The sequence below is a fragment of the Athene cunicularia genome (genome assembly GCF_003259725.1).
Source record: "Athene cunicularia isolate RWA chromosome 24 unlocalized genomic scaffold, athCun1 chr24_part1, whole genome shotgun sequence".
Lineage (NCBI taxonomy): Eukaryota > Metazoa > Chordata > Aves > Strigiformes > Strigidae > Athene > Athene cunicularia.
In genome coordinates, this window is record NW_020799132.1 from 6416948 (window position 1) to 6432578 (window position 15631).

The 15631-nt window shown below is 48.1% G+C and overlaps 1 protein-coding gene across 1 annotated transcript; it reads left to right on the forward strand.

Moving 5' to 3' along the window:
* Nucleotides 1-1034: 1034 nt before the first annotated feature.
* Nucleotides 1035-10813, forward strand: ANKK1 (ankyrin repeat and kinase domain containing 1). The gene is made up of 8 exons (XM_026863828.1): nt 1035-1699; nt 4988-5282; nt 5689-5840; nt 6647-6696; nt 6798-6953; nt 7225-7343; nt 8315-8360; nt 8710-10813. Exons 1-8 carry the CDS (start codon nt 1512-1514, stop codon nt 10056-10058), a joined length of 2355 nt encoding a protein of 784 aa, XP_026719629.1. The 5' UTR covers nt 1035-1511; the 3' UTR covers nt 10059-10813.
* Nucleotides 10814-15631: the final 4818 nt, after the last annotated feature.

Consider the following 15631-nt stretch of genomic DNA (forward strand, 5'->3'; position numbering starts at 1 on the left):
GCAGAACCAGGAGAGGCTCCTTCTGAGAAACGCGAGTTGCTGTCAGCAGTAAATGTGTAAATGTTCGGCACAACTGCCGCACTCCCTGATCTGTTTTGATGCTGTTGAAGTCGAGACAGAGCCGAGGGAACCGCCCGAGCTAACCCGCGGCGCCCCCGCAATCTCTGTGCGGGGAGGGAGCAGCAGCAGCGGCCGCTCTGCATCCATGGAGCGTTTTCCCCCACTCCCTCCCTCCCTCCCTCCCTCCCCCTGAACTTTCTCCACTAAAACTTGAGCAGTTGGGAAGGGTTCGCCCTGCCGGGGCCGGAGCCGCAGGGAGTGGAGCCCCGTTGTGCTCGCTGGGGGCAACTCTCAGAGCATGGCCGCCAGGCGACAACAATCTCGTGTCAGGATGATGCTTTTTTTTCCTCTGAAAGGCTGCGGAGCCTGGCTGGCTTTTTTTTTTTACTTTTCCTTTTTCCTCCAAGGCCTTGCAGTTGTGAGCAGCGGGCCGCCGCCCGAGCACCTCACGTCAGATGCAGCGGAGAAGTAGCTTGCACTCCCACCGGGATCAGTCTTTCTCTAAGAGTTTCTTCAGATCTCATATGTAGCTAAAAATCCTCGGTGAAGACTCAATGACAGTTACGCCTCGGAAATACTGATTACGATTCATACCGCGGTAGCGCTGAGGAAAGCAGTGCCATGTTCTGTTGGACGTTGACTTACCTACGGACATCGTCCCTGGGCTAAGTTGTTACAGACATGTATGCACGAGACCCAGACAAGTGCCATTAAACCCTTCTTGCAGCTGGGGAGTGAAGGCAGCAAGGCACTGGAAGCATGCGTGCTGTTACTAGTGCTCGCGTGGTAAAGGTTAAACTGCTCAGACCAGCTCTGCCGTATTCTCTGGCTTCTTCCTCTGCCCCTCGCGGGTGTACTTTATCCCTGAGGTAACCGTTCTGGTTCCCCGTGTTTGTTGTGTTTCTGTTTAAGTATTTGCTCAGGTTCGTGCACTCGTGGTCGCCACACGCTAGTTCGGGGGGGTCTTCTCTGTTCTTTATCTTTTGGGGCCGTTTTCCACTTTCTCTTCATGCAGCTCACACACGCAGTGCTGCACAGGCGCCTTGTGGGTCCCAGCGTACACTGACGCCTCACACGAGGAATCTTACCTTCGGTATGTGCCACTGCTAAAGGACTGTTGCATTGCACCGTTTTTCATCTTGTATTCTTTCAGCATTTGCCCACCCAGTGCTCGATACGAGAGAGAAGCACAGCCTCATGGAAATGTAGACGTATCGCCACCGGCCAAGCTCTGCGCAGTAGCCTGGTCCGAGTGTCTGGAATTAAGTAATGCAGCTCCTCTGCATACCAAATGAGAGTGACACTCGGGATCCACCTCTTGGCACTAAGTAACACGGCTCATCTCGGGTGATTCCCTTCCTCCCTGTGCAAGTCAGAAGTAGGAAGAGCTCCTTTATTCTTCTCTGATACCACCCGAGCGGGAAGCAGACAGCCAGGCTGCCTTTTCTGTCATGACTTTGGAGAGAGACCGTCAACTGGGCAGCTTAACTGTCTTTAACAAGGAGGATTTTGAAGAAGGCTGGGTTGAAGTGGCCAGCGGAGGCTTTGGGCACGTGTACCAAGTCAAGCACAAGAAATGGAGGACAGTTTATGCAGTGAAATGTTCTCCATACCTGCATCAGGACTCCAGCATGGAGAGGTAACTGTGTGGTCTCTTCTAGCTCAGCAGTTCAAACTCAGAGCCATCCGTGGTGATTTGGGGCTAAAACTGACGGAAATGTTCGCATGGCTTTTTCTCCCTGGGAAGACAAGTTTTTGGTACCCAAAGGGAGTGGGAAAAAAACTAGTGATCTCGAGTTCTGCCTCTCTTTCTTATGTGTGTATGTGCATGTGCCAGTGGGAATGGAACACTTACTCAGAACAGTTAGCGTGGAAATCTGGAGGCTGGAGAAGGCATCTTAAACTGAACACGGGCATGTGGATCAAAGCTGCCCGATTACTTATTTGCAGCTTTCACTGGACACTGGGACTAATGGGTATCTATTAAACTAAATTAGTCATTAAAATCATCAGGTTTAAAGCTGAGGGACAGAGAATTTCCAGCTGTTTTTACTGGGCTGGCAAAGCTCTCTGCTCCCTCACTTACCTTACCCTACCAGACGTGCTCTTTTCTCTTGACGGTGCACCTGCACCTTCAGTTTACTTTTTGCTCTGTCTCTCACCCGCAGAGACTCTTCTGCTGACTGCCTTGGCTCCGGAGGTAGAATAAAGCCAGGTAACTGCAGCCACTGCCAAAACCACAATGAGTGTAGGCAGTGCTGGCGAAAGAACAACCGAGTCAATGAAGTTAGTTATTCTAGAATTTGATTCCGCTCAAGTTGGAAGCATCCTGCTGGTTAAAAACCCCACCGCGCTCCTGTGGCTTCTTGTCATGTTTCTGACAGCAGCTGAGGTGGTTCAGTCTGAGCAGGGACTGTCCTCTTTGGTTTGCAGTGCTCATGATCTGTGTCTGCATTTCATTCTCGTTTGGGAAAAAAAAGAAAAAAAAAAAAAAGATAAGTTAATCAGTTTTACTTCTGCATATATCAGCTCTAGTAAACTTAATCATACAGCTTTCTTGGCTTATCTCAGCTCCTAGTGTACGCTCCAGAAGAATGGTTGAATGTGAACAGAAATGTTCATTGATTTTTTTAAATAATTTCTACAATCACCAGGATTTGAAAAACTCAATTGGAAAATCTGAGTTTTGGAAAAATATCTAACAACGTGTGTGCCTTTAGTAGTTACTGTACTGGTTTCCTAGGGACTGAAGTTATACTATTTTGTCATTAAAACAACTTTGCACTCCAGTGTAGTGTTATAAAAGGTTTTCCTACTTGCTTTAGGTTTCCACATTTGTGGGAGGTGGGCCTTCAGTGTACAGTTTGTCTAATATCCACAGAGAACATCTTTGAGTGCATGGCACGTGAATCCGTCCTGAGCCTTCTCATATGTATTATAAAATAGTTCTTGTTTGTCTGTCAGCACTGAGTACAAGCCCCAAACACAAAACTGAAAGCTTCCAGGCCACTCAGTGGTTTGAAAACAGCACAGCAGCACAGTTGTCTAGTAAGGGGGGCAAAGGAGGCAAACGTTTCAAAGAGCTTCTGAAAGTCCTTAGCACTCCTGTCTGTGGGCTTGTAGAAACGATGCGTCTCGTCAGTAGCTGTGGATGAAGACCAAGGTGTGGTGACTTCCATCTGCTCGCGTTCTCGATGCGTAACCAACCGCTTCGCGTTCTCCTTTCAAAACGACGGGGCAAACTGACAGGACGTTTATTACCCTTGGATGGTTTTGCTTGTCAGGAGGAAGCGGGAGATGGATTTTATGGGCTGATAGAAGACATCCCTGTGGGCGCACGGAAGCAAGGAGGGCAGGTGCTCAGTGAATGCCACTGAATCTATGCATCACCTGAGAGGAGGAACGAGAGTGGCTGGGAGACAGCTCTTGCCTCAGCTTCTCTCAGCTGCAGAGGCTCATAGTTCACAGGCTGGTTAGGCTGAGGAGAGAAAAAAAAAACAAACATGGGGAACCCACAGGAAAAGAAAACACGGCCACAGATGCAGTCACAGTATTTCCCAGAGGGCTGAAACACTCAGATTATGTGGGGCATTTATGGGGCTCTTGCTTTTCTCTCTTACAAGCCTCATTTCTTGGGACTCGCTCTGCTTGTCCAGCATCCACCTTCTTGCTGTACCTCACGTATCTGTGCTAAGGGTGCAAAGGCCTCCTCCTGGGCTAACCGCAGACCCTCTGTTACTCCCCACAAGGCTGGTCTGCCACAGGATCCAGCCCACCCTGTGCAGGTCATCTCACCAGCCCCCGGGGTGCCTGGGAGAGAGGCAGGCAGGGGCTGTGCCCAGTGATTCTGTCCCAGGAAGGGAACCAGAAACCACAGAAGTCATGTGTTTCTCCACACCCGACATCTCCCCGGGAGTAGGAAGACTTTTCAGCCCTCTGTGCTGCGGGTTCCAACTGTCTTCCTGTGTTAAGCCTTTCTCCCACAGAGGGAGAGGCAATACCTCGGATTCCTCAATACGGAGGAACGTTTGCTGTGGGGAGCCTGCTGGAGGAAGTCTGGAAGAAGGATTTGCTTAGCTGAACTGTGTTTAGAGCTATTAGTGGCCTAGCATAATGTTGCAAGCTCGTATTCATTCCCAGGATGTGCTTTTTAAACGCAGTTCTGGCACTTTATTGCTTGGCTGCTGTCAGCGTCCTCTGGGCACCCCAACTTGTTCAGCAGGTTGGGAGATGTAAAGATTGAGTGAATCAGGTCTGACAAAACTGGCAACAATGGACAGGCATGTCTAGACTCCCTCCGGGACCAGATTGACCGTGCTCGCAGACAGAAAGCTGCAGGCAGAGGGCATGGGGGTAGGTACGGCCAAGGCAAGCCCTCTAGCCGTGCAAACCGCCGCATGCTCAAGCTCAGCTGCGTCTCTTCGGACCCGGGCTGCCTGCAAGCCGAGCGCAGGCTGTGGCGTGTGGTGTTTGAAGAAGGCATGGCTCACGTGCTGTGCCTGCCCCCCCCGGCATCATGCTTTCGGGGAACTCTCACTTGGGAGTTTCACCGCAGCGTGAAATCAAGCACATGGACAAGGCTTTCTGTCATCACTGAAGGTCTTCTACGAGCTGCACTAAGATGGAAGGTTTGATCTCTTCCTCTAAGAGCTTAGTGACTGAATTTACCCGAACAAACTTCAGCTCGTTTTAAAAAGTCGTCGTAACAACTTCTGTGTTAGATTTTAGTCTGCAAAAGATTCTGATGTAGTTGCATTATCACCAATTCAAGGGGCAAATTGGAATGAATCTTTTTGGGGTAGGAAGGGCTGCTTGGAAAGGCTGGATATCACTAAGCCACTATACAGTAACTTAGCTTGTGAATCAACTGATAACATTTCTTGGTTCCACTTCTTTTTTTTTTTTTTTTTTTTTTTTTTTCCCCCAGGACCAGTATGAACTATCTAATGGAGGAGGCAACCAAGATGGAGAAAATCAAATTCCAGCACATTGTCACTATTTATGGGGTTTGCAACAGCCCTTTGGGAATAGTAATGGAATATATGGCAAGAGGGTCCTTGGAGAAAATTCTTCCCACTCACAAAATGTCATGGCAGCTCAAATTCCGAGTTATCCATGAGATGGGCTTGGCTATGAATTTCCTGCATAGCATGACACCGCCTTTGCTGCACTTGGATCTAAAACCAGGGAACGTCCTCCTAGATGGGAATATGCATGTCAAGGTATGGCTTTAATGCTGTGTTTGTAGGGATAGGTTATTTCTCAAATAAAAGTTATCTTTGCCAAATGAGTCCAGAAATCTGCTCGGTTAGGTGCCTCAGGGACACTCAGTGAGAGGTTGACCACTGGGGCTTGTAAGAAGCAGCTGGTAAACAAATTACATAGTCGAGATTATACGGGCGATCTGTGCCAGAACTGGGAATCTGAGACTCCAGTTTAGGAGGAAATGCTGATCTGCTGGACGCGGTGAGAAGCACTGACTACAGTTTTATCCGGGTTTTAGCAGGTTTCAACTGCTAGGCACCTCCTTACATCTCTGATCATGGGGGATGGAGGTATCTCCCAGCTAATGCAGAGGGGAGAGACTGTGAGGACTGTGGGGGAGGTTCTCATTATTTCTGCCTGCAGATCTCGGACTTCGGGCTGTCAAAATGGATGGAGCAGTCTAGCCGAATGCAATATATTGAAAGCTCTGCTTTGAGAGGGACTTTGAGCTACATCCCCCCCGAAATGTTCCTCCAGAACAGCAAGCCCCCAGGAGTCAAGTATGATGTGTACAGGTAAGGGCTGCCTGTGTGTTCAGAGGTCGCACAGGGTCGTACACGGAGCAAGAGAGGCTGGCACACTGCCTCATCTTGTTTATACTCTGGCTCTCTGCCTTGAACAATGCCCTTGGTGGGGAGCACACTGGGAGCGACACGTGGTGCTCTGCCCTTGGTGGTGGAGAGTGAGAGGAAGGCGGATTATCTGTGGATAATCGTCTGCCTCTCACCAGCCGCCGCTCTGTGCAGCACTGAGCCCCTGTGGGCTGCAGACTATTGCTCGAGGTTCCGTCATACCTGTCGGGTCTTATGGCAAAGGAGAAAGGTCAGCGCACGGAACGGTGTCTGCTCTTGCATGGCAGTCACTGCTTGGATGTATTTTGATTTTAGAACGACCGTAATATCGCTCGTGTACTTTGGTATTCAGCTTCATTTTGGTCAGTAACAGGTGGAGAAAAGATTTCCGCTTGACTTTTTCCCTTTTGGCCGAAGTGCTTTGCAGCCCACTTACACAATCTACATACACGTGTTCTGGAAATTCATCAGCCCCTTAAGCCACGGTGCTACAATAACCCAGGACAAGAAGCAAAGGAGGGTTTGCGTGGCCACGTGCGCTCACTACACCAACCCTTCCACTGAGGCAGCAGAGATGTATGCCATGATTCACAAGATTTTGTCCTTTTGGTGTGGGGGGGGTGAAATCCTTTTATCCTGAAGAATTTCTGTCCTAATTTCCCCATTTCTCAAGAAGATGAAAGCAGTAGGTGAATTTTATGTTCGTGTACATACGGGAGCGATTGCTCATGATCTCCCATTGCCTGCAGCTTTGGAATTGTCATTTGGGAGGTACTTATGCAGAAGAAACCTTATGCAGGTAAATATGAACACTTCTTATATGCTCTGCACTTATTAAATGTTTATTATAACCGCCTTCACGGAGAAAAAGCCCAGTGCACGTTGGGTTTTTTTTTTCAGGAGATAACATGATGGCCATTATAGCCAAGGTTGCAGCAGGGAAGAGGCCCTGCCTGGAACCCGTCCGCAGAGACTGGCCGGGGGAATGCCAGCAGATGGTCGACTTGATGAAGAGGTGCTGGGACCAAGAGGCCAAGCAGAGGCCAAGCTTTACAGGTGTAGTGGCCGATTGTCATCTGGATTAGCCAAGGGTCAGCTGCTGGTTTAAGAGGAGGGGGGGATAAACTTGCATATAACTTTTTGCCAGTTAAATTACCTGTTGCCTTGGGAACGCTTGGTACCCATTTGCTGTCAACACATCCCCTTTCTCCCTCTTTCCTTCCTCCCCGTGTGGAGGATACGTGGAAGACTCCCACAGCCTTGGCTGCTGACTGGGTTTGGGGTACCTGGGCAGTCTCCACCGCTAACAGTCTTTTTGCTCTGGTAGATATCCCTGTAGAAACAGACATGCTGCTGTCACTGATACAGAGCCTTGTAGTAGATCCAGAGAATGAGCGCCTTGTTAGGAAGATGTCCCACAAGCCTGCCATCTCTGGGAACCAGCAGGTGAGGAAGGCTTCCCAGTACGGCTCGGGAAACTCCACCGAGTCCCTTCCCTGTTCTTGAGAACGTGTTTCCAATCTCATCCCTGTTTATCATCAGACAACAAGGGCACCTCAGCAGCCGTCGCACAGTGTGCTTGCATAGGCTGTACATCTAAATCCTTTACGGGAATAGGGCACCTGCAATTAAATTTAGCAAGCTGGCCGGTGTGCTAAATGACAGACAGTCCAAGAGGAAGACCCTGCTTTCTACCTGCTCAGATGAAGTGGGTTTATCATGTAGGCCTCAGTATTAAAAGAAGCTCAAGTAGGCAAAGGATCACGGGGGTTCTGCCCGTGGCACTGGCATATGTGCTCAGGTGGCCATTCTCCAGCTCCATGGAACTGAGGACATTCCTGTTTAAACAACCCTCGTAGAAGGAAAAAAAAAAAAAAAGTTTTTTTTCTCTAAGAAAAAAAAAAAAAACAGGTTTCAGGATAGTCACAATTTTAGCCCAGCTACTGGAGTGTAATTGTCCCTAGAAGTCGGCTTCATACAGGGAGAAGCAGCAGTTGAGAACTATTGCTATTTTGAGGTTTTGCCTAGTTGTGCAGTCAGCAAGAAACAAGATTCCCGAGTGCAGCGGATGGAGGAGGTGGGGGTGTTTGGGTTCCCCGTACAACAAAGAGAATGACTAGCTGGGATGCTGCCACGGACGCTTCCTGCAATAAGGAAGCAGAATATTTGTATGTATGGGAGCAAATGAGTAAGAAGAGAAAAATCTCACCGATTCCTAGAGATCATTTTCAGGCTCTGCATTCCAGTTTGTGTCTTGATTTGCTTTTGGATGCAGTGACAGGACTGGATAAAAGTCACCTGAATGATGATACAAAAGCCTAGAGTAGTGGCAAAGAAGAATGATGTGCAAAATGTTATAGGATGCAAGTAAACGCCTTTGTCTTACGGCTTTTTCTTTTCCCCTTTCTGAAAATGAGAGCGACAAAGAAGAGTTCACCTTGCCTAGAGATACCAGAAGTGGTGGTAAGTAGGGAGCTTTATAATTAAAAAATAAAGGAGGGAACACCTACAGAAAATAGCCTCTTTTCTTGCTCTTCAGTGATAAGGAAGTTTTCCACGAGTAATATTTTAAGGAAAGTGAACTATACAGGAAAAGGCAGATATTGTTCCCGTGAGGGAGGGGCCAAAAGCCTCACTGCTTTCTAAGGGACTGCACGAGCGGTCTTGCCTCATTTCATATTCCCCATCTCTAAAATTAATTTTATTTCATTTCATACTATGAAGATTCACATGCCCTCCCTCCTGTCTCGTGCACACCAAGCTATTTCGCTTGGCCTTACTCTTTCTCCTATTTTGTTTCCCCTGCCTTTAGAAACTGATAATCGGGAAGTTCATAGCCCACCTTCCTACAGGGAGGGTGAAAGTCCAGAGGACATCCTGTCCGAGGAAATCTGCGGAGCCCGCGAAAATGGCCTCGCGTTACTTCACCTCATGGTGATCCAGGGAAACGTGGAAAAGGTGAAGTTTCTCCTGAGCTGTAAAGCCAATGTGAACAGCCAGGTAGCCTGCGGCTACACCCCACTCATTATGGCTGTTCAGAAGAGGTTGCCAGAGATCTGCTCAGTTCTGATCGAGCACGATGCGGACATCAATATGCCGGATGACGATGGTTGGACACCTCTTCACTTTGCTGCTCAGAATGGGGATGACAGAATTGTACGCCTCTTGCTGGACCACCAGGCTCGTGTCGATGCTCAGGAGCATGACGGGTGGACCCCTCTGCACTTGGCATCACAGAACAACTTTGAGAATGTGGCCCGAGTCCTGCTATCTCGGCAGGCTGACCCCAACACCCAGGAGGTTGATGGGAAAACCGCCCTCCACGTGGCAGCTTGCTTCGGACATGTCAGTTTGGTGAAACTGCTTGCTAGTCAAGGAGCAGACCTGGAGAAAAAGCAGAAGAACCATAGAACCCCCCTTCATGTTGCTGTGGAGAGGGGGAAGTTCAGGGTAGTCCATTATTTGCTGAAGAGCGGGACCTCTGTCAACAGCCTGGATCAGAATCAGTACAGCGCCCTGCACCTGGCTGTGGTGAGGGGGAAGTATCTCATCTGCGAGAAACTCATCAAATACGGAGCCAATGTGGAGCTGAGGACAGACAAAGGTTGGACTCCCTTGCACCTGGCCTCTTTCAAAGGACACGTTGAAATCATCCACCTGCTAAAAGACAGCCACGCCAAACTGAATGCCAAAGGCAGCATGGACTGGACGCCCCTTCACTTGGCTACTCGCTACAGCGATGAGCTGGCAGTCTGTGAGCTGTTGAGATGTGGGGCAGATCCCAACATCGCCGAGAAGTCGGAGTGGGCCCCCCTCCATTTCGCAGTCCAGCGGGGCTCCTTTTTGACGGTCATCAATCTTCTGGAGTGCAAGGCAGACGTCAATGCTAAGAACAAAGTGGGTTGGACACCCTTACACCTTGCGGTCCTCAAGGGCAATATGGCCATTATAAAGACCTTGATTAAGGCTGGTGCTCTGCTTGACGTGGAAGATATTACTGGCTGTACAGCCCTCCAGTTGGCAATTAGACACCAGAGAGAAAACTTCATTACACTACTTCAAGGCAAGGACTCGTTGGTGAATAAATGGGGGAATAGGACTCTGACAAATGATGCTAAGATTTCAAGATCAACGTTTGTTCCAGGAAGGACAGATCTGTAGGTTCATCGAGTCCGGCATTTATGATTTGAGTTTTCCAGTATCAGGTGCTATTGTCTTAAACCACCTTATCCTGTTACCGGGTGATTACAGGAAAGGACAGTTGTTTGTTGTTTGGTTTTTTTTAATGGAAATTTCTAAGCATGAACACAAAAACAGTAAAAGAAAATGGAGCTGCAGAAGGAAGCTGACAAGTTATTTTCCAGAGTCTGACCGAGCTTGTACAACATTTGGCTTGGTGATGCTGGCTTTAGGCAGCGCTTTCCTGTTGTAATACTTAACTGTGCAGGGGTGGAAATGGATGTATGTATTCCCTTTTCATAAAGGCAATGCTGAAACTGTGCACAGCAACCCATATATACGGGTCTTCCACGGATTTTATTGCTTTTATTCCGTGTTTTCCTACAGAGAAAATTGGTGTAAAATGACCTTGGCACAGGTGGGAATTGAGTCATGAGATTTCCACCTGCTGCTGGAAATAGACACTAAGCATATGGTACAGCAATGTGTCAGATTTTCTGACATCTCATTTTTTTGTAACGAGAATGAAATAAAACAAGGGAGGAATAAAATCACTAGTAGAAGGTATTTACGTGGATGCAACACAGATAAAGAAATTCCAGAATAATTCCACTCCATCCCTTCAGAAAAAAAAAAAAAAAAGAGCCAAGAGCTTTTTTCCCAAGCAGTCAAATTACTTACTGACCGCCTCCGCACTTCAGACTTCAAACACTGAAGTTGTCATTAGAAAGATGCCTCTAAGGAAGCGAGCGCAGTTCTGCATCCCGCTCCCTGCCATGAGGGCTACCAGTATAAACCAGAGGGCTACAAGATGCTGCTGTGGGAGTTTCAGGGACTGGTTGAAAGAGTTCTCGCTGAGAAACACAGTATCTGATTTGGGTTACCCCAAATTCTCATTTTCTTTTTTTTTCTTTTTTTTTTTTTTTTTTTTTTTTTTCCCTCTTTTTTAAGAGCACTGAGCAGCTGGGAAATTTAGCAGAATTTAGCAGGTGGAACCGGGAAATTTAGCAGAATTTACTCTGTGCAACTGGAACAGTCAGCTGGAGATAACTGGCTTAAAAGACTAGTCTCTAAGAGCCCTTCCGTAGTTTTTGAGGAGACGGGGTCTTCTGGAAGCAGCGCTTGAGGTCTGGACTTCAATTGCCTACATTCAATCTTTTCCGCTGAAAACACGCTGCTGGGGGCGATAGGACAGGCTTTATGACGGATGCATTCTGGTTTTAAGTCTGGTCCTATTTGTGGGTGTTGTCTTTAGAAGTGAAGAACTGGGGGAACTGCTCAACAGCAAGTTAAGCCGCGGCGTAGGTCATTCGGTACGTTGGCGGGAGAGCAAAGGAGACTTTCTAGCCCTGAAGAAGAAGTTGGCCCTTACCAGTTGATGCACACGAGAACTGGTTACCTTCAGGGCAAGTTTTAAGATTTGTCTCTGCTGGGAAATAATTCTTGATCTCCACCGGGAAGGTGTTCACACTTCTCTGGAGAACATACAGTCTTCATGGATTTGACTTTTGTCACAGCGAGTAGTACTTTCGTATGGCTTGTGATAATCCTACACGTTTCCAAGACGTGCCTGGTATGATGATTTTCTTTCATCCTCTTAGCTGGAAAGATGCTGCAATGTAAATAAACGCAGCTCTGTAGGGGAGAAGATGCTTCTTGCGCTGACGGACGCTGGGAGTCATGACTTGACCGCGTGTTGCTTTTTACCCTTTATGGATGGAGACAGAGGAAGGTCTGTTTGTGCGTGCGGCCCAGCAAGGAAGCCAAAGCAATAATGCAAACATGTCATTTGCTTCCTGTAGCGAGGGAGCGGTGGGCTCCAGACAAAGGTCTGAACAGAGAGCTGCTGAAGCCCCCGCAGCTGTGCCTGGGCTGAAAGGAAACCCGACTGTGCTGGAGCCTGTCTCCTCTAGCTGAACATCAGGCCGCGGTTCTCGCTTGCTCTGCTGCCATCCCAGCGGTGCCTGGAGTGTGCTGGCCGTTCAGAAGTGGGGTGCTGGTCTTTACCTTGTGCAAACAAGGGCGGATAGCTTTTGGAGGGGAGTGCCTGTTGGGCTCTCTAGCCGCTCTAGTGCGGGGAGGTTCTGTGCTCTGGCTTCCTCCAGGCTCGCCGTGTCCGAGGGAATGCCCAGGAAAAGCTGGCGGCTCTCTGATCAGGACAGAGCAGAAGATCAGGTTTAAAGTGCTCTGTGAGAACTATGCTATAGTGCGATGTGCGAATCATACCTGCGTTTCGGTATTTAACATAGAATGATTTCCCTTGGATTAGCTTTAACCCACTGAAGCTCTCCGGATTACGTTAAATAAAAGACCAGGAGGAATGATTGTAACGACGGTGCCTGCTATTAAAAATTTCTTAGTCACTTCTCACGCATTTATTTTCCTTTTGACGTTTGACCAGGTGAGTGTGTCACGAGGACATCATCATAAGGCGGGTAGAGACAGAGGGCAGCCTGCATCCCCGAGGGCAGGCTAGGGGCTGCTTTTCCGTGGGTCAGCCCCCACGGGAGACAGCGGATGGGGGAGCGGGGTGCTTTCCTGAACCAGAGAGGATGAAGCTGCCCAGTTCACCCTCCCCTCCTCTTGCAGGGCATGAAGTCTTTGGCTTCCAGGCTCGCCTCCTGCTCGACTGGAGGTCCAGTAACCTGCCTTGCACAGTGGGAATACAGTCGGTGTCTCTGCAATACGGCCTTGCAGTTGTCTGCCTTCAGATCTTGAAGAAAACCTAAATTTTCTTGTATGCCAAAAAGTTTTTTTTTTTTCTGGCTGTGTGCAAGAGACTAACTATTGCATTATGAAGGGATGTAGTTGATGTTGTTTTCAATCGAACTATTTTCTGTGGGGAAATGGATGATGTTACTCACAGAAAAAGCTGAAGTGATTAAGTGCTGCCTGATAACATCCAAATCTTGAGAAGGCTAAAAGCACAACCTCTACTAATTTCACTTTCATTTTTACATTAACTTAAAATATTAATTTACAATATCGTTGAACTGTTTTTTATGATGCTTTGAAACCATAGCAAAGCCTTTAGATATTGTTTAAAAACGAGTTATATGAAAATTATTCATTTTTAGCATTTGCCGCTGGTGAAGCAAGGAGCCGTGCAAGTTATGTATTGAAAGGCTGGTGAGGTTTTATTTTGCAGGGAGCTTAAATATTTAAAAAAATTTACTTTTTTTTTTTTTTTTCAACAAAACCAAGCTTGAGGTATTCAGAAATTCCTCAAGAATGGAAATAGTATTTGCCTACCTGCTCGTGCTGTCTACCTTCCAGAGTCAGTTTATGAAACAAGTTTTCAAAGGGATGGAGGAGGGAAGGGGACGAAAAAAATGGGATTAGAAGCTACTCTGATTGAGATGAAGGAACTCTGTAGCTTGTACCTACCATGCAATATGGAGTGAACTTTCTATCACCGGTACTAAAATCTCAGTTTTCTTCCTTCCTTTCCCAAGCCGTATCTCGCCAAGGCTCACCTTGTGTAACGTAAAAACTTCTGACGCATAAAATGGATTATTTCAAATGACTCGCGGTTTAGTTCTTGTTCATGGATGATGTCTGCTTTGGTAGGAATGGAGCACTACGCACGGAGAAGCATCTGTAGAACTGCCCTTCAGATGATGGGGGAGTGTTACTTGTTCATTGCAGTCCCCATTCTTTTTTTAGCCATTATAGTATTTCCCTGCCAAAGAGCTAAAGCCATCTGTTTCACTTTGAAACTTAGCTCTGAAATCCAGAGCTCTTTCCCAGTGTTGGCTGCTAAATACGCCCCGTCTGGGTTTCAGGAACTACTCGTCAGTTGAAGGGGAAGAGAAAAAGAATAATAGTGACATCTCTTGCATTAAGTCAGTGCCCAAGGAACTGAGAGAAGGCAGCTAATGGAAGACTAAATGCCAAGGTCCCAAGCGACTCTTGGAATGCCACCCTCCTCCAACAGAGCTTTCGCACACCCCGCTATCTGCATGGGGTTGTCCATTTCTCATTAATCGGGGAAAGTCTGCAATTCAATGCTCTGAAAGTAGTCACGATTGTTGAGCTCCGTGAAATGATCAGTGCCTTGATAGGACCTTGACTTTCGGGGTGGTTTTCACTTACATCATGCAGATAGCAGGACTGGGGCTCGTATATTCTGTCTCTGATGGGTTTGTGTCACAGGAGAATGGAAAAGACAATGCCTTCGCACACACCCTGCTGATGTTCTAGTTACCCTCTTGGATTCTGTGCTGTGCTGACGGCAAATAGCTTTGTGTGTCATCCCCAGGGATGAGATGGGGAGCGGATGTCTGGCTAACACCCCTCCATACGCAGCCGTTCTGGGGGATGATTCCCCCATAGGAATGCTCCCATAAAGGACAACACGGCACATTCCAACATTCTCACAAAGTGCCTCAGCTTTGTTATTTAACAGGAGTATTTTGATGCAAGTACATATTTCCTTTGCTCAACTGCGACTGGGCAGCGCTCAGGGTTGCACAGTGAGCATTCTTTCTCTTAAGTTCAGAAGAGGAGGGAGCCTGGGAGATGCTGGTCCAGCCAGCCTGGTAGCTATCAGGAGTCTGCTGGGAGGCTCACACGATGGGGCAGATGGGCGAAACCGCAGACCTGGGTTCAAGAAGGAGAGAGAAGGAAGGAAGAAGCTGCTAAAAACGTTAGCGTGTGAGGCCTGGTTTACTTTGCCTTTGTGCTAAAGATTAAGATGATCCTAAACTTGACCTAGTGCTGGTGGCGGGTCTTGGTGTGGGGTGGAGAGGACAGGCGGAAAGGCCCCGGTAGCACTGACCGCAGCGGGGCCGGGGGTTCTGGTGGCAAGAGCGGGACTCAGCGCTGTGCAGCCCCTGCTGACACCGCAGGCTGTGCTGCAGAAACAGCGCTCCTCAGGCTTAGCCTCCAACAGAGGCTGCTGGGAGCAGATCGGAAGGTTTGCCTCTAATTAAAATGTCTTACTTCTCATACTCAAACAGCTTGGCAGTCTCTTGCTGAGACCTAAGCTGTTTAGCTGGTGTTAAGCTGTCAAAGACATAACATTAAAGAAGTATGAGGCACAGACAGATAGCTCTCCCTTGGTGTGACATTTTTACTCCTGTATCCCTTTGAAGGCAGTGATGCTTGAAATTCTGTGAGATGACGGATGTGACTGGCAGTGGGAATGCTGGTCTCCCTCTGCTAGTAATATCTTTAAAAAAAAAAAATAAATCCAACAGCCCAAGCAACAACTCAAAACCTCAGTGGTAGCTGAAGTAAGTCCAGGGAGGGGGTTTGTGGTTTTGTTGTGTTTTTTTTTGGTGGTGATTGTTGCTGTTTTTAAATGCGTGCTCTCAAGGGCTCCAGCCTGGGACAGAAGCCTCTGGTGTTCGTTTTACTTCCCCTAATCACCAGGCAGCAGAAGCGGGGAGCAGGTGGGGAGGGCGGCACGAGGGGCCGCCTGCTGCGCGCCCTGCACTTTCCCCGGCTTGTCTGCACTGATCACAATTGTTGCTTCCACCAAGGGGCAGAGATGTGGGAATTAAGAGCCACACAGTTCACTTCCCCGTGCCTTACCCATGTGTATGCACCTT

Excerpts from the sequence above, each read along its gene's own strand:
- ANKK1 (XM_026863828.1), top strand. The coding sequence starts at position 1,512 with ATGACTTTGGAGAGAGACCGTCAACTGGGCAGCTTAACTGTCTTTAAC. Across the intron at positions 5,283-5,688 it reads ATGGGAATATGCATGTCAAG|ATCTCGGACTTCGGGCTGTC; the intron begins GTATGGCTTTAA and ends TTCTGCCTGCAG. Across the intron at positions 6,954-7,224 it reads GCAGAGGCCAAGCTTTACAG|ATATCCCTGTAGAAACAGAC; the intron begins GTGTAGTGGCCG and ends TTGCTCTGGTAG.